Consider the following 19,337-nt stretch of genomic DNA (forward strand, 5'->3'; position numbering starts at 1 on the left):
GTTATGTATATTTTAGGTTATGTTTTAACCTTGATCCATCCTGTGTACTTGAATTGAGCTGTATAGCTATGAAGCTCTATGCTATAGCATACTGGTTTAAAGTGGAGTGAAGTAATACTAGATTAAGTGAGATGAAATGTTAAATTTTACATTGTTGGTAAAAATAGAGTTGTTGCATAGTTGAAGTAATTTAAATATTTTAAATGTGAAATATTTTTAATATATATGTAATCAGTGAAACATTTTTAAATGTTTATTAAACTTTGATAAACACATTGTCTGTTTTCTTGCAGTTTTTTAGTCTTAAAATGTCTTAAATTTTACAATAGCCTTTAAGGTCAAATAGTTGACCATTTAATTGATGGGGTCTTAATTACAACAATAAACATTAGCATGTTATTTCAGCCATACTGATGTCTAGAGAAAAAGCCATTTGTCTCACTTTCTGTGGAATAAAGTCCTGCTCAGATGTATTACAGTATCTACTTTCTGTCTAAACAAAAGGAAAATTAAACTTAAATGATTCCCGCAATAATGTGTTAAATTACCCACCATATTCCTACCTAAATTTAACATCTGCACTGGACAAAAGATTTAGCACTGCCTTTTATGCTTACCTTGAATTAGAAAAAAAATATTCATTTAAAATATGAAATAAATGTCATAAAAACCATTAAATGTAACTTTGTCATGCATGTCAACAGTTAAAACACTACTTTTATGTTTTAAAACAAATTATAAGCAAACTGTTTGTGTTTCTTGAAAATTATTGCTTCAATTAATTATTTGCCAGATAGAACCTTATCATTCCAAATGAAAAGTGTTTTTTTTTTTTTAGAATTAGTAGGTTCTATCTGCATTTGACCCGTTCCAAAAATCCCCATTTACAAATTTGAGAGGAGTCCCTGTCATTTTCATGTTTGAAAGAAACTTGTTCCCCATATAGTTTTTGCTATATGGAATGCAAAACTTTGAAGCTCAATATCTCAAAACTGCTCAGAACGCAGATAGAACCTTATAATTCCAAGGGGACGAGTTGTTAGGGTGTTGTGGGTGGTTGATAAGAAGTTGCTAGGATATTGTGAGTGATTACTTGACCACCCACAACACCCTAGAAACAGCAGTTGTCTTATAGGAAGTTGCTATGCTGTTGCTAGGGCTTTACACTGCAGTTGCTAGGGTATTGTTGGTTTTTGATAGGAAGGTTGCTAGGCTGTGGTCTAGCAAACACCCCAGCACCCTATATATGGTTTGTAGGAAGTTGCTATGTAGTTGCTAGGGTGTTGTGGATGGTTGTTGGGGCATTACTATGCAGTTGCTAGGTTGTTGTGGGTGGCCAATAAGAAGTTGTTATCTAGTTGTTATTCTGAGTGGTTGCCAGGAAGTTGCTATGCAGTTGCTAGGTTGTGGTCAAGCAAACAACCCAGCACCCTATATATGGTTTGTAGGAAGTTGCTGTGTAGTTGCTAAGGTGTTGTGGGTGGTTGCATAAAAGCTGCTATGCAGTTGTTTTTGTGGGTGAGTGGTTACCAGGGAGTTGCTATGCAGTTTCTAGGTTGTGGTCTAGAATCCATCCCATCACCCTATATATGGTTTATAGGAAGTTGCTATGCTGTTGCTAGGGTGTTGTGGATGGTTTTTGGGGCATTACTATGCAGTTGCTAGGTTGTTGTGGGTGGCTGATTTGTTATCTAGTTGTTATTCTGAGTGGTTGCCAGGGAGTTGCTATGCAGTTGCTAGGTTGTGGTCTAGCAAACACCCCAGCACCCTATATGGTTCGTAGGAAGTCGCTATCTAGTTGCTAGTTTGTGGTCTAGCAAACACCCCAGCACCCTATAAATGGTTTGTAGTAAGTTGCTATGTAGTTGCTAGGGTGTTGTGGGTGGTTGCAAAAAAGCTGCTATGCAGTTGCTATTGTGGGTGAGGGGTTGCCAGGGCATTGCTATGTAGTTGCTAGGGTGTTGTGGGTGGTTGCCAGGAAGTTGCTTTGGACTTGCAAGGGCTGATGAAAACAGCTTAACTAGAGTAGAAGAAAACATCTGCATTTTAGTGGGAAAATTTCAGAGTTATTTCTCAAACCTATCTATTCAAAACTCACCATGATATCTAAATGTACTGTAGCGCTTAAAGATAAGCAGTTGAGTCAGGCGTTGGAGGTTTGAACCTTGAGCATTGACTCTGCAGGCAGATAACAAATTTTAGCAGGGTGCTAAGGCACTTACAACCCTCAAGATGAGAGGAGATACATTCATTAGTCAATGACCTGCAAGGTCCTTCGGTGTCACTATTCCCTAAGATCCAGATCTCACGTTATTGAATTCTTCTCCAAAAAGCAATAAGCAGCATCCTCTTTCAGAGCGGCTGGGGACATGGATGTTAGACAACACGCCAATATTAAAGAATCACAGCCCAGGCAAATGAAATTATGGAGCCTCTTGCTTGCTAAAAGTCACCACCAACTGAACACCTCAACCAAGCAACACAATGACCCCCTCAATCTCAGATTTCACCTAGCCGATGCTTTTCTTCCTTTTGCTCCTCTGGAATTAGGATTTAATGCTCCTCAAATAGTGGTGTGGAAAGTAAAAAACAAAGATGACACTCATTTAGAAGGGCAGTGGAAAAAGCACACAGGAACAGCTCTTTGAGGAAGGATGAGGATCTTTGTTTCGTTGAGCCTTGTTGGCTGTCTTAAGACTCTAGAAGCTTCTCAAACTATTATTTTGATTCTAGAGTTTTGAAAGAGCAAATTAAGCAATGTTCTTTGTGTTTCTTCTCATTCGGTACTAATCGTTCATGCTTTGATAAAAAACTAGGAAAATCGACTGATGTAGACACTCATACTGTTCATTCCCACTGGGGTTTTGAATGAGTACAATGCAGTGGTAGCTAAGAGCATCTCTAAAGGTAATTCAGATGCAAACTGATTTGATGGACTTTGAGTGGAGAAGGAATATTGTTCTGTGTGCATTCTTACATTCTTATCAATATATTACTGTGCCGGACTGTGTGGCATTGGACAGTAAATTGGCTCTTTTATTGTCCTGGAATATCTGTATCTGATTTTCCTGTTCTATCTTGTCAAAAGCAGTGTTTTCTTGGACTTTTTTTCCTCCAGCATCCCACACACTGAACAGCCAGACTTTCACGTTTGAATGCAAGAGAGCATAGTTTGGGGGAACTAGTGGATTTTGTTCCAAACTTTCTGGGATGGTGCTCATCTGAATGTGTTGTCATAGCAATGATATTTAAATTCCCTAAAGGCAGATTACTTTTGAGGATCTGGTGCTAATGCACATTTGGGAAACCCACACAACACATGTATAATGTGATAATATAACAATAAACTAACCTTTTTTCTTACCAGTAATTTATTTTCTGGCAGAACCTGCGTGTTAACTTAAAAAATCGTGTCTAATACTGCTCTCATGGGCTCTCTTTATTCTAGTACTATATTCTCCTGGGGGAGATACTATATTTTTGTCCCGTTTCTTCAGGAATGACAAAGTGTCCCATGTGTTTTACTGGATTCTTGTCCAAATATACTCCAGGGCTGCTTTGCTATCTTAGTCAGCTTTAAAGTCAACATGAAATAAAAACAGATCCTACTTAAATAACTTTTTAAATACAAATTTCTGGTCTCTTTGTGCATGAATCATCAGTGCATGTTATTCCAAAAGAAAAAAAAAAATCTATCATTGTCTGGATCTATTTTTGAATTCCTTCAAATATACATAAAAATGTAACTTATACATTTATAGACTAACACTTACATAACTACCTGTAGGCATATAATAAATACATTACTTCTATGATGTTTTGGCACATTTAAAAAAAAAAAAAATGATTGTGGACACTTGTATGTTATTGATGCAAATAACACATCAGATAGGCTATTTATTTCTGCTGTAATTGACAAATGTGCTCATTTTCAAACTTTTTATCAACGTGGGAGTATTGATATATTAAATTAACTAACCACAATTCATTTTATGATTCCAGAAGTTCCAAAAACTGTATGTTCTTCACTAAAACACCTTATAATCTAACCAGGGTCGCCAGGTTTTCACAACAAAACCTACCCAATTTCTACACAAAACTAACCCAAATCTAACCCAGTTGCGTTTCAGGGGTGTCCCACAGTAAAAATCGCATTCCGGGGGGTAAAATCCACGTATTTGGCGGGGTTCCCCTGGTAAAATTCGCATTCCAGGGGCTAAATATCATATTATTTGGGGATCGCTTCAACCCGCAGACATGAAAAACAACCCGCGGCAACAGTGTAAAAGTAGCCCAATCCTACAGGAAAACCGCAGACTTGGCAACACTGAATCTAACTCTAATTTAGACTGAATTTAAATTATTTTGATATATTAATCATAATTTATTAATTTAAATCATTTTAAGCAATTCTAAGGGCCCTAGCCCCCTGGTTGAGATGATATGTGTTTTTTTTTCCTGATGCAATGTGACATGATGTTTAAAAACAAAACAAAACAAAACAAAAAAAAACTGGCTTTGACCATAGTCTTTTTTGACCAGTAAGAGACCAGTTATATAAAGGTAGATGCAGACACTTATTCTCTAGACAGAGCGTTTATTTGAAGACCTCAACAAAGATTGCTTGAATCTCTCTCTCTCTCTCTCTCTCTCTCTCTCTCTTTTTATCTATCTATCTATCTGTCTGTCTGTCTGTCTGTCTTTTTGTTCTTCCTTTCATCCTTCCGCTAAGGTCCATTACACATTAGCACTTGCAAACACCAGCACACACACTTAAACACACAGCGTTATGCTATGCAGAAGACACATGGAAACTGCAGGTGTTTCTCATATAAAAGAGATAATGTTGAAGTTACCAAGTGAAGCGGACAGCATAAGGAAAAGTATGCATGGCAACGGCTGTATTAAAGCCACGGGTCATTTAGATCAGGACTCAGGAGACACTTTTAATTGACAAATTTTATCTAATAAGGTTCTGCGCACCGCTGGCTTTCTCCCTTTAAATCACCTCTACCTGAGCCAAGAGGTTGTAAAATACTCGGTGGAGATATTGATCCGAAAGATTTACTTAAATGTCATGTGGTTCTAGAGGCCGCTGTCACTGTTAAATTTAGAGAGACTCTTCAATAAACCCTCAAGGCTTTTTCCTCATATAGGCCTTTCTTATGAATTAATTGGATGGAAATGGAAATGCATATGCATATATAATGAGGTCATTTTTAAAAACTGTACTTTGTAATAACATTTCATTTTATATTTAGCATAAAATAGGCCCGCGCCGTTCAATATTTCCCAGTGCTCATAAATGTGTTCATTTCAGAGAGAAGCAAATTAAGAGCAAACAGATTGGCTGAAATGGGAGGCATGTTTTTTGGCTGACACGCAAAGCATTTCACTGTGGTTGACGGTGGACTTTGTTTGTTTGTTTTCCCCATGACAGCTGTTTCAGACTCGACCACACAGCAATTTATGAGGGCACTATGGACAGTTTATCATAGACAGAGCATAGAGCATACAGCATTCATCACAGAGGGAGCCAGGACATAGCCAGGAGAGCAATTCCAGGGGCTACCAGTTTGCAAGGCACGGCATGAATCACTGCCAAAGCAAAGGCACAGGAAAGGAAAAGAGAAGAAAAACACTTAAAAAATATAGTTCTCCCCAAGATATATAAGAATGGACTGCAGTAAATCCTTCTGCACATCACGGCGTTAGACACCAATAGAGACTCCTCAAGAACAGCACATAGGGGAAAGCAGGGATGATTGCAATGCTCAATAAATTTCAGTAATAACATTGAATGCACAACCCGCTCATAGTGGCCATATGCAGCTATATGCAAGCACAATTCAGCCCTACTCCCAAAATAATGGCCAGTTGCAGTACATCGACACAGACATATAAAAAATGTTTTCATTTTCAATTCCTTGTAAATTAGCCATAATTATGTCAATTTGTCATTCATTTTAAATAATTATCTTTCCTTTTTTGTGCCCGATTTGGTTGCGGTTACAAAAAAAAAAAAAAAAAAAAAAATCAGTGTTGTTTCTGTTTGTATGAATGTAATGGCTGCCTTTAGTTGAGTGGAAATGAGTCCAGCAAATGAAGAATACACAAATAAACCACCAAGTACACATCTAACATAACTGTAAATATTAAAATGTGGACGAGGGGTAGATTTTAAAGCATTATTTTAAAACCACTGTTGTTGTTAAAAAGTGTATCTATGGGGTTTAAGTAGGATAATGTACAACCTGTCTGTTATCGCAAAATAAATCCCTTCAGGATTGACCTCTATTGCATATTACAGGGCTACTCACTAAATAAAGGCAGTGTTGCCATGATGATGGTACATATCAGATGTTAGGATGCTGCCACAATCAAGTATTCTAAAGAGCCACATAACGGGCAGTTCACAGAGTACGTTTATGCATTTCACTGCTCTGCTTTTCCATTGTAAACATGCGCTAGATGGAAATCTTTTGACCGTTGCATTCATGTTTTTTTGCAATGTCTTGTGATCTTTATCTAGAGATCTTGCATTTTTTCCCATTCTGTTGCTCACGTCTGATAGCATTTATTATACATAGTTTTTTTTCCTTTCTGCTCTCTCCTGAGGGATAGTAGTTAGTGTTTACATGAGCGTGTTTGGCTCTTGAGAGAGTTGAGGCACTCATAGCGATGCATTTGTGTCTATTCTCGTATGATTCTTTTCAGAATTATGGTTTCTACATTTGTGCGCTTGACTCCCGAGGTGGTTAAATGTGTGCTTTTCGTGATGCGATCACAGTATGCAGTATTTCACCTAGGCTTGACTCTCCTGAGGGATGATAGTTGAGCACCTGCACTCTGCAGTACGGGTCCTGCGGCCGCCATTACGGTGATTCGGGATTAAGCACGGGGGTGTAGGCAGAGCAGGGACGAGTTGAACAAGAAATTTCCTTTTTTTTGCTCCGCTTGTTGGCTCAATTAATACTATTGCTGCTATGTATGCATCCAATTCTGAGGAATTAGAAGCAGAAGAGTGTAGTAATTGTTATTATTATAACAATTGGGGTTGTGGAAGACAGACTTTATGGAAAACATTTCTGTCTGGACATGACTGCCCAAACATGCCTATGGATAACTGAGCTCCGCCTAGATAGCAGTATCAAGTTGTTAGCTTTCTGTAAGCTTCCTTTGTAAGCTGTCCTGAGCGTAGGATGTTGTTAGGCTGCTTCTCACTTTAGAGTTATGCTGAGGCCTCCATCCTCAGAGCTCAGTTAGGCAGTATGCTAGGTTGTCAGGCTCTGTGTAAGCCTCCTTGGCTACTGCCTTTTCAATATTGGCGCTAGTTAAGCCATTCTTCTGAGGCTTCTGCTCCCTAGAGCTCCACCCAGTCATCGATTTTGAGTTGTTAGGCTTTGAGTTCGGCAGCCAGTAGTGCTGAGTTTGGGCTCTTTGTGAGCCTTCTTGGCCACTGCTTTCAGAATGAAGCTGGTTGTGAATGCGTTATCTGACGCCAAATAGTTTACCAAGTAGTAGGCTCTCAGGGAGCCTCCGTAGTTACTTCTTTCTTGGAGCATGTTATGAGTGCCATTTTTGATTAGAACGCTGCAAGGCCTCCTCTTGCTTTAGAGAATTGTCATGTTGAGGCCTCCGTCCACAGAGCTCCACCACGCAGTGGTGCTCAGTTGTCAGGCTTTGAGCCTCCCTGGCCACTGCCTTTAGGAAGCGCCATGGGTTTCAGTAGGCAGTGTTGTCAAGTCTTAAGCTCCCTTTCAGCTTCCTTGCCTACTGCGTTTATAGAAATTGCTCCGCCTGGGGCAGCATCGCGTTGTTAGGTGCATTGCGTGCCTCCTTGATGGGAGCTTGACGGGGCTACAAAGCTGAGTTGCTAGGCTCTCTTGAGCCTCCTCGACACCTTTTTTGATAAAAAAGAGAAGGCCTAGCAACGATTTAAGAAGTATTGTTCAGTTAGGCCTCCGCTCCCCTAGAGCTCCAATTATATTTTAAAATTATATTAAAATTATATTTCCAAGTTGCAGGATCTCCTTTGAGCTTCCTTGGAGCTGTCCTGGGTATAGAATGTAGTTAGGCCTCCTCTCATTTGGAGAGTCAGCACCTCAAGGTCTCCGTTCTTGGAGCCAGATTTGGGCTGTAGGCTTTCCCTCCTGAGCCTCCTATTGGGCATCTAGGTTGGGAGTACCTCCCCTGAGCTCCATTGGTCATTTTAGTGTCAGGTTGCTAGGCTTTTTTTAGGCATTGGATGTAGCTAGACCTCATCTCTCTCTCTCTCTACTGCGAATGTTGTTAGGACTCCTCTTGCTAGAGAGAGTTGTCTTTATTGGGGCCTCTGCTCCCCAAAGCTCCCCTAGGATTGGACTTGTGAGTTGTAGGCTATCTCTGAGCACCTTTGCAAGATATCCCGAGTGTGGGGTGTTGTTAGGTCTCCTCTCGATTTAGAAAATCGGCAAGCTGAGGCCTCCTCTCCTAGATCCCAGCTTTGTTTGCTAAGTTTTAGACTCTGTCAGCTTCTTTGGCTGCTGGCCTCTTCTCGCTAGAGAGAGTTGTCTTTATTGAGGCTTCCGCACCCCAGAGCTCCCCTAGGATTGAACTTGTGAGTTGTAGGCTCTCTCTGAGCACCTTTGCAAGATATCCCGAGTGTGGGGTGTTGTTAGGTCTCCTCTCGATTTAGAAAATCGGCAAGCTGAGGCCTCCTCTCCTAGATCCCAGCTTTGTTTGCTAAGTTTTAGGCTCTCTGTCAGCTTCTTTGGCTGCTGGCCTCCTCTCACTAGAGAAAGTCTTTATTGAGGCTTCCGCACCCCAGAGCTCCGCTAGGATAGCAATTGCAAGTTGCAGGCTATCTGTGAGCCTCCTTGGCTACTGCTAGTGTTGATAGGCCTCCTCTCACTAGAAAGAGTTATCTTTATTAAGGCCTCCACTCTCTTGAGCGCAGCATATCCTGAGCATAGGGAGTTGTTAGGTCTCCTCTCGATTAAGAGTGTTGTCATACTGAGGCCTTTGCTCCTAGAGCTTGGCTAAGGTTTGGTAAGTTGTTAGGCTCTCTGTGAGCCTCCTTGGCTACTGCGAGCATTGATGGGCCTCCTCTCGCTAGAGAGAGTTATCCTTATTGAGGCCACCGCTCTCTTGAGCCCTACTAGGATAGTGAGTGGTATGCTCTCTGTGAGCCTCCTTGCATGATATCCTGAGCATAGGGAGTTGTTAGGTCTCCTCTCAAGTTAGAGAGTCGTCGTACTGAGGCCTCCGCTCCTAGAGCTCGGCTAGGTGGTAAGGTAGTATGCTAGGTCCTTAGGCTCTCTGGGAGCCTCCTTGGACGCTGGCCTGAACATAAATGTTGTTAGGCTTCCTTTCTTTAGAGTCATCCTGTTGAGGCCTCCATTCTTGACAAGCTCCAGTCTATGATCGTGCTGTTGGTGTGCCTTGGAGATGAGGAATCCTGAGTCCTTCGACTTAGCTCAGCCAATAGGGCACTCATCCCTTCAGCATGGCAGTGTGGGTATTCCGTTCCCCATAGCGACTTCTAGGGGATGCAGCGCGAGTTCCCTCTGAAAAGGGAACGTCTCAGGCTACACATGTAACCATGGTTTCTTAAGATTAGGGAACAAGATTCTGCGTTCCTTTGCCATGCTTTCGGTATTCCTGCACACATCTCCTTCAGACAAGAAGTGGATGATGTTTAGCACAGGTGCCCTCTTATACTCTCAGTCGCACCAGTGGTGACATCATAGGCTGCTGCCTGCCAATGTCAAGTTCATTGTTATGTTTAGACTCATGCTTCGGACACCTGTCGTGCCCCCATATTGACCCCTAGGGGACACAGCATCTCGTTCGCTATTCTCAGGGAACCATGGTTACATGTGTAACCTGAGATGTTTTCTGAGCAAGTGTCGACTGCGAGAAATTATACAGCATGGGTGTTCTGAATGTCATTGGCCTTCATATAAATCAGACCCAACTAAGTTAATTTAACTGACACTGGTAACTGCTAATATGTCAAAGATGCTTGCCAAGATTTCAAAGCCATACGCTAAACATTTTCTCAATAAATGAGCAAAAACCAAAACCGGTCACAATTATCCCTGCTTCATCCAGAACCATTATTATATATGAATCTCATCAGAGATAACCTGTGTGTGTATTGTATTTCAGGGTTCAATTATCCTCTCACATGCCCTATAATCAAAATCAGCTATTAATTCAGGTCAGAGCAGCAGTACTATATATCGCTCTGTTCATGTGAAACTGGATCAGTGGGTAACACAACTGTCCCATGGCAGCCTGGCAGCTTCTGCAAAACTATTTCCCCTACAAAATGGAACTAATTATTAAAAGCATGTGCACTATTTAGATTTTTGTAATGAAATTAGGGTGAAATCCAGCAAATGTGACACTAGGATGTGCTAATAATGTTATAACTTTCCTGCTCTTTTATGTGGGGCTTTTGGACTAAGGTAATGATTTGATTTTTGATGTTATAGAAGGCAGTATGATCACATTAGGCACTGGATAAACTTGGTAAATCTTTATGTGGTACACTAGGCTATATGTATAAAGTTTGTGGTCAGCAAGATTTATGTTTTTGATATGTTTTGAAACAGTTATTTTAAGTTGTAATAATATTTCTGTTTTCACTGTATTTTTGATCCAATAAATGCAGCCGTGGTAAGATACTTTTTTCAACAACAACAACAAAAAAATATCGATACCAAACTTTTGAAAGGTATTGTATGTGATTTTTTATATATATATAAAAAAATCACATTAGCAATCAAAGGTCTTCAATACAAAAAGTCACCAGACACAAAAAACAAAAAATGTATATATAAAAATTAACTTGTCAAAAACATGTTCTTGTAAAATATATTCAAAGAAAAGAAAATGATTGAAATGTTGAATTGTAAAGAAAGTACATTTTGTGAAAAAAGCTGAATGTTTTGCCAAGACATTTATCCACCCACCCACCAAACTGTCAAACAAGTTTTTAATTATGTTGTTGACTATTACATAAAAAAAGCTTGCTTTTAAAAATTTTCAAAACTGATTCTGAGTGAGCTCTACATCCTGAAATCATGCAGGTGAAAAGCTTTAAATGGCAGTGAAACACATTACAGATCAAAAGGACTCAGTATTGTGACATTATGGAGGTAAATCTCCAATAAATGTTTTTTATTAAATTTGCTTTAGAAAATGTACACACATTAAACAATCAACATGCACAGCTTTACTATACACAGTCCAATTCTTTTCAATATGAAAACGGTATTCAGCTCGAGTACATCATCTCACAGAGATAAGTATTAAATAAACAATGTATTAATACAGAAATATCAAAACATTAGGTCAAGCGTTGTTACACGCATATTCAACATATGGAGGGTGAATGTATTTGAATCAAACACACGAAAACACTGAAGTTAATCTTGATCTTGTTGTCATTTAAACTAAAAAGGAACAAAATATCACCTCGCATTCCACTACATAATCTTTCCGCAAATCAATCTGTGACAGTCATAATCAAATTGCTTTACTTTTAAAGGACAACACTTGACCTTTAACAAAAAGGCTATTACAAGTTTGATGTCATAAAACCAAACCAACAAAACAATACTTACAAAATACAAAACACTTTTACCTTTTTTTCTGAAGCAATCACATGAACCAGATTTTTTTTTTCTTTTTTACATTTATAATAAGCACTTAAGGATCTCAAATGAAGTACTCTGAAGCAACTCCAGAAAAAAAAAAAAAGGAATAATATCCACAAAATGGGCTGACAAATAATAATAAGCACTTAAGGATCTCAGATGAAGTACTCTGAAGCAACTCCAGAAAAAAATATGAATAATATCCACAAAATGGTCTGACAATCCAGAACAAAATACACAAGTCCCAACAGGCACCTAAATGTCAGCAGCCATTATCAAAGGTTAAATCAAAATCATGCAGCAGCCTTCATCCCTGACACAAAAAACATCCAAGAGCTTCAACAGAGTTTGATGTGACATCTATATTGTACGGCAAGTCTGTAGGGACAATGCAGAGCGTTTTCTTTTTCTCTCACTTCAGACTGCTTCTTATTTGACCTTACAAATCAAAACCAAGGCCGAGTGTGCGGGGCGGCCTTGAACAACGCCCTAGAGTCTTCTCAAATGTGCATAAGTGAGAGTCGTACAAAGGCCCTTTGAGTGCGGTCATCCTAAAATGACACCGAAAGGTGGCTACGTCCCTTTCGTAAGCAGAAACAAAAGAACGAAAAGCAAACCTGCTCCTCGTCAGCTGATACAGCTCGCCTTGCTGTTCATCTCACATCCATCTTGTCTCGGCTGTCCTAATAACCATTATTCCCTTGCAGATTTGGTCAAAAGCCCCTGCAGGGCGCACTGTAATTTATTAGCGCGGTTTAATGGCTTCTACATCACGGTAAGGATCAGTCAAATCGTGTGCTTTCAGGTCATGGCTCTCAATTTTTCATTATTCTTGTGTTTTATATCTTTTTGGCAGCAAAGTGTGAGGCCATATGTGTTTTAGTATTGTGATACACAAGTATAATAATTAATTACCGGGACTGAAAGAGTCTAAAGCAATTCGAGCGCTACTGTGTAAGCAGATTTTTGCTTCCAACTTTCCTAAACACATCTGATTCAGCTGATAAAGGCCCTGAGGAGCATCTGGTGAGTGGCCTAGAATCTGCGCCGCAGTCCAGCACAGCGAGAAAGTACCAAATAATACACAAGCTATTTATCTGAGGTTTGCTAAACAAGCTTAAAATACATAAAGTAGCAGAACTTTTAACAGTCACAGAAGAACAAGTCAAACAGAAATCAAACAAACAAACAAAAAAGTAAACACAAGTGGCTTTTAGCAAGCATTCAGCGTTTCTGGTTTAAGATGCAGCAGATGTTTGCAGTATCCAGCGCTGCCCACCGTTTTAAAACGAAAAATAGCCAGAGATGCGCTGATATCTGTACTAAAAGCAACGGCTGATACGACGCTGTTGCTGTTGAAAATGCTCGCTCAGATGTAAGTGTGTACAGATAACCACAGGGCAAAGAAAATAACACAAGTTGACATCTAATTTGATGTTATATATAAAAAAAACAACTTAAAATGGAGTCAAGAATGTGTTTTGAGTTTATGCTGTAGTGCTTAACGTTAACAATGAGTTTAAATGAGATTATTAATGCATTAAACGTGCCCAGTCCATCTCACTTTACTGTACCTGAAAATTGCAGCGCTATTAAAAATACTGATATTGGGCACTGGAGGAGATCGAAAGGGACTCTAAATATCGAAAGGGAATCAAAATATATTGGTAACACTTTACAATAAGGTTTCATTACTTAACATTAGTAAACATGAACTAAGAATGAACAATACTTCTACAACATTTATTAATCTTAGTTAAAGGGTTAGTTCACCCAAAAATGAAAATTCTGTCATTTATTACTCACGCTCATGCCGTTCCACACCCATAAGACCTTCGTTAATCTTCGGAACGCAAATTGAGATATTTTTGTTTAAATCCGATGGCTCCGTGAGGCCTACATAGGGAGCAATGACATTTCCTCTCTCAAGATCCATAAAGGTACTAAAAACATATTTAAATCAGTTCACGTGAGTACAGTGGTTCAATATTAATATTATAAAGCGACGAGAATATTTTTGGTGCGGCAAAAAAAACAAAATAACGAATTATTTAGTGTTGGCCGATTTCAAAACACTGCTTCAGGAAGCTTCGGAGCGTTATGAATCAGTGTGTCGAATACGCAGTTCGAAGCGCCAAAGTCACGTGATTTCAGCAGTTTGGCGGTTTGACACGCGATCCGAATCATGATTCGACACGCTGATTCATTACGCTCCGAATCTTCCTGAAGCAGTGTTTTGAAATCGGCCATCACTAAATAAGTCGTTATTTTGTCTTTTTTGGCGCACCAAAAATATTCTCGTCGCTTTATAATATTAATATTGAACCACTGTATTCACATGAACTGATTTAAATATGTTTTTAGTACATTAATGGATCTTGAGAGAGGAAATGTCATTGCTCCCTATGTAGGCCTCACGGAGCCATCGGATTTAAACAAAAATATCTTAATTTGTGTTGCGAAGATCAACGAAGGGTGAGTAATTAATGACAGAATTTTCATTTTTGGGTGAACTAACCTTGTAATGTTAATTTTATCATGTACTAATATATTATTAAAATCAAAAGTTGTATTTGTTAACGCACTGTGAGCTAACATGAACAATCTATGAACATTTGTGTTTTTATTAACTAACATTAACAAAGATTAATAAATAGTGTAACAAATGTATTGCTCATTGTTAGATCATGTTAGTTAATACATTAACTAATGTTAACAAATGAACCTTATTGTAAAGTGTTACCAATATATATATTTTTTAAAAATGGCACGACAAAATGTATAATACTTGAGTTATCCCTTGTGGAAAAGAAGTACACTTAAGTTAAAGGGATAGTTCACCCAAAAAGTTGTTCCAAACCTGTATTAATTTCTTTGTTCTGTTGAACACAAAGGAAGATATTTTGAAGAATGTGGGAAACTGAACAGTTTTGGGGCACCACTGACTTCCATAGTATTTTTTTTCCCCCTACTATGTAAGTCCTTGGTGCCCCAAAGCGGCCTGGTTACAAACAAAATATCTTCTTTTGTGTTCAGCAGAACAAAGAAATTTATACAGATTTGGAACAACTTGAGGGTGAGTAAATGATGACAGAATTTTCATTTTTGGGTGAACTATCCCTTTAAGCATGCTTTTAAAAAAAGACTAATTATTATGGAAATAATATACTTTAAAATGATATTTCACAATTACTTCTGTTGTCTTGAAATATAGTTAAAGTGTACTGCCGACTGAACTGACAAGCATTTATGATAAATTAAAATATATTTTAATGTCATTTCTATTGAAACTTGTATGTCATGTATTTAAATATATTTGTAAACACATATTTGTAATGATGAAGTTGCAATTTAGTACATTTAAAATATATTACCTTTAAGTGTAATATTGAACAACACACTACAGTTAAAATGATAATCAAGTACTTTACATGCGCTTTAGTATGTTAGTCAACACATCAAAATAAGTGTACTTCTTTAAAGCACGACAAAATATTATTTAAACAGTTAAAATACACTTTAAAGTTAAAATGGCCACCACATACGTGTGATTGTGAAGTCCATGAGACCGTAGGGTGTCCCATTTGTTATTTTAGGTTTCAGAAGGGCAATTTTTTTTTCTTCTGTTGAACACCAAAGAATGTCGGTAACCAAACAGTTGATGGACTTCATTGACTTCTATAGTATGGGGGGGAAAAAACACATGGAAGTCAGTGGGGACCATCAACTGTTTGGTCACCGACATTCTTCAATAAATCTTCTTTTGTGTTCAGCAGAAGAAAAAAACTCATACAGGTTTGGAATAACCTGAGGGTGAGTAAATCATTTTTGGGTGAACTATCCTTAAAGTACACTTAAGTGGCCTTTAATTTCATTATTATTATAATATTATAATATCATTATTACTAAAGTACAGTTTTTTTTTTTTTTTTAATATACTCTGAAGTACACTACAAAAGCATATTCAATACAATTAAGTCTACTTCTTTTTTTTTTTTTACAAGGGATGATAAAGTTATAATAGTGAAAAATGGGTTGTTGAAATGTGGCTTTATCACTCCAGAATGTCTGTTAGTGTGGAAAGAAACTCTAATAACGCTCATATTGTAATAATGTAATAATTAATTGCTCATCTCAGAATTACATTTTCACACACCTATTACTAAAAGTGCATTTCTGATAATAAAAAATGATGGTGTTTCTTGATTGAACCAAATCATTATGACTGCATTTAAGTCTTAAGTGTCTAAAGGCTTAATAAAATTTTGAACATCTCTGGCATATTTATAAAAGCCCATTAAGTTCCCTCAATTCATTATCTTATGATATAATTACTATATTGTTGTGAGTGTAGACAAATGTACCCATAACCTCTCCTAGTGTTAACGCAGATCAAATCAGATCAAATATCACAAAACCTGTGACTGTAGCACTGTGACAATATTGTGACAAGAATACCAGAGGCTTGTAGCTGCAACATGGTGCCTGGAGCAAACAAATACAAGCCTTGTGTGTGTGCTAAAACATAGATAAGGCACAGAGACAACTCTTGAACAAATAACTGAACTGGTAAGCAAAGGCTAAATATTAATTAATGATGTGAGTACAAAACAATCACGAGTATAACAAACAGCAGCTTAAAGGGACCGTTCACGCCTTCTGTCGTCATTTACTCGCTCTTATGTTGTTCCAAATGACTTACTTTCTTCTGTGGAACATAAAAGATGAATTTTTAAAGAATATACTGGCTGCTCTGTTTAATACTGTAACATAAGATGTTATTTAAAGGGATAGTTCACCCAAAAATGAAAATTATCCCACGATTTACTCAGCCTCAAGCCATCCTAGGTGTATATAATGTTATCTTCTTTCAGATGAACACATCGGAGATATATTTAAAAAATATCCTTTGAAGCCCAAAATATGATTTTGAAGCCCAAAAAAAGTGAATCCATCCATCTTAAAAGTAACCCACAAGGCTCCAAGGGTTTAATACAGGCCTTCTGAAAGGAAGCGATGGGTTTTTGTAAGAGAAATATCCATATTTAAAACTTTATTAACTATAATAACTGGCTTCCATCAACGGCTGTACACAAGTCGAGTTCTGGCGGAAGAGTGACCTCTGACCTGACGTATGACATAGGATGTAGGAGTAGCGTAAGCTTAGACGCCTCTCGCGGTTTAAACAAATAGGGCTGTGCAACAAACACATCTCCTCTTCTCTTATATTGAAATCCTCCAACATTTCTCATTTTAGACTTCTAATTCCTGACTGGTATTTTGTTTTGTTCTATCCTCTGCGCCTCCGCGTTCGTCAATATGGCCTGCGGCGGGTCAGAAGTCACTCTTCTGCCGGAACTAGAACTTTTTGGAACCTTTATTTTAAATAGTGTAGTGAATGATAACTTACATTTTGTCTTGTTTCACATGGAAATTTCTTGTGTGACTTTGAAAGGGTTGCCATATAGCATGCAAGTTGTATGGACCACTTTTAAGATTTTTATGGAGTTTTTATGTCTCCATTCATTATAATTTCATGGGAATGAGCGCCCAGCACCCACAGAAAAACGAAAGTCACACGGCAACAACATGAGAGTGAGTAAATGATTTTTGGGTCAACTAATCCTTCAATTAATGATGTGATAATTACAAAACAATCACAATTTTAACAAACAGAAGCTTGCTAACTACTAAAAGATGTTAACTACTTTGGCATGTACATGGAAGTAAGGCATTTGTTCTGAGGGATCAATGAGAAGATGGAATCTTAGTGCAGTATTATGACTCATCCCTCCTCGTACACCAGTATGCTGCAAAAACCTTCGGCTGAAACCTTGTTAGGGTCTCGGATCACTTGCAAGGAGACAATGATACACAGTACACACTGACGTTTTCCCGTTATGCTCCTCAAACGCCGGGTATTGCCTCAGATAACTACGGAGAGATGGATCGATAATCTTGCCTCAGAAGCGTTTCAGTGCACTTCTTCAACGGTTCCACTGCGAGAAAGAGCAGGGGCAATCAAACCGGTCAGAGGACGTTCGATCCTTCAGACCGTTAACACAAAGCCGGTCGCAGTGTCGATAATGCGATGATAGAAAGCAAGGAGGCGGGGATGGTGTTGGGTCGCCAGGCTCTGGACCCTCGTACACTCATACCTGGAACATGGAAAACAGTCTTTAAGGCTCTGAAGATGATTACCTTGATTTTATAAATAAACATGAGTGCTGCATGTTTCAATGTAGCAATGTGGTGCTGATGCACATTCTGAAAGTTTGTGCTTTCAGAGCAGCTCACAATCAATGAATAATGCACATTTATGCCAATAGATTGCTTATGATCTACTGTTAATGATGAATTATGACAATGTTTTTGTCTGGGGTGCCCTGCAACAGGAAGGAAAGACTAAGAACATTATTTAATCCACATTCAATACTGATTTTACTACCACAATAATTTAGTTGATGAAACTCCAGAGGGCACAGGCTGATAATCTGCAAGCAATCACATCATTACCACATGGGACAAGCTAATTGGAATCTGCTGATCCTGCAGCCAATGAGATTATTTGCTCGACATGTAAATAGTCTGGTTCATTGTTTATTGTAGGCTAGCCCTGCAGTGCGCTATCAGCGTTCCTTTGAAACCATCCACCTCCCCAGCTCCACCTGCCTAGATCTGCTAGGGCAAGGGTCTCAAACTCAAATTGGCTGGGGGCCATTGCTGTGATTGACACCTCATATGAGGCCCATTTTAACATTCAAGCACAAGAAAGCACAAAATTTCTGAAAATTTACTTTCCTTTGCATTATTTCTCATTTACATCAAATTTCATTACTAAAATATTTTTTGCCATACTTAACAAAAAATGTAAACAGCAGTGTCTCTATCATTGTTACATACAGTATTAGTTTTTAACAGTTAGTGCAAATATTTCCCCTTTATTTTAGCTTAAATAACATGAAAATCTTGCACTGAACAACACTGTACTGAACAAATGCAATCCCTGAATACATTTGTACACTATTCTATTTCTTTCCACATTTGTCTAAGATGCCGTTTGAGCATCGGTAACGTTTATTGGTAGCATCGGATGCGTTTCAGTGGTTTAAATCGACGCTCGCGACTTGCGCGAGTGCTTTTACTGTAATTTAGGCAAGCACGCTCATAATAGAAGCGACGCGGTCGCGACGCGCATGCGGTGCAGCGCACTCGTTTTTCCAGGCGTGCCTATGCCGCGGCGAGATGAAAACATCTCAACTTTTCAGAATGCCGCAAGCGCACCGCAGGTCATGTGACAAGGACCAACCGATGAGCTTCGGCCTTTCTGTAACAACACCGAAAGCTCAGCCAAACAGCTGATCATAGCTGTACAGGGCAGGTTTTTATTTGTCATCTCCATAAATCGTCCCCTTGGAATTATAAGGTTCTATCTGACATTTTTGTCAAAATTGAGTTATTCACATAATTATATTCTGTGTCAACTTATTTACATTATGTGATGTTTCTTTTTTTTTAAGTTGTGTACATTTTTGTACTTTTTTTTTAGAAAACAAAAAGGTTCTATCTGCGTGAGCCAATCAGCACTTCGAATGCACACACGAGGACCAATCAGGATCATCGTTCTTTGTCATGTTGCCGCGATAGCGGAAGTGAGCCCAGAAAAACGCTAAATCGGTGAAGAGAAGA

At 38.6% G+C, this 19,337-nt stretch overlaps 1 protein-coding gene across 1 annotated transcript in view; it reads right to left on the bottom strand.

The window, feature by feature from the left end:
• Positions 1-14,069: 14,069 nt before the first annotated feature.
• cntn3a.2 (contactin 3a, tandem duplicate 2) overlaps positions 14,070-19,337 on the bottom strand; it is a 105,244-nt gene continuing 99,976 nt past the window's right edge. Inside the window, exon 23 of the mRNA XM_051880688.1 lies at positions 14,070-17,806. Coding sequence (XP_051736648.1) covers positions 17,706-17,806 — 101 coding nt within the window. The 3' untranslated portion in view covers positions 14,070-17,705. The remainder of the gene's footprint in view (positions 17,807-19,337) is intronic.

This window comes from Ctenopharyngodon idella, chromosome 22, assembly GCF_019924925.1.
Source record: "Ctenopharyngodon idella isolate HZGC_01 chromosome 22, HZGC01, whole genome shotgun sequence".
Taxonomy (NCBI): Eukaryota; Metazoa; Chordata; class Actinopteri; order Cypriniformes; family Xenocyprididae; genus Ctenopharyngodon; species Ctenopharyngodon idella.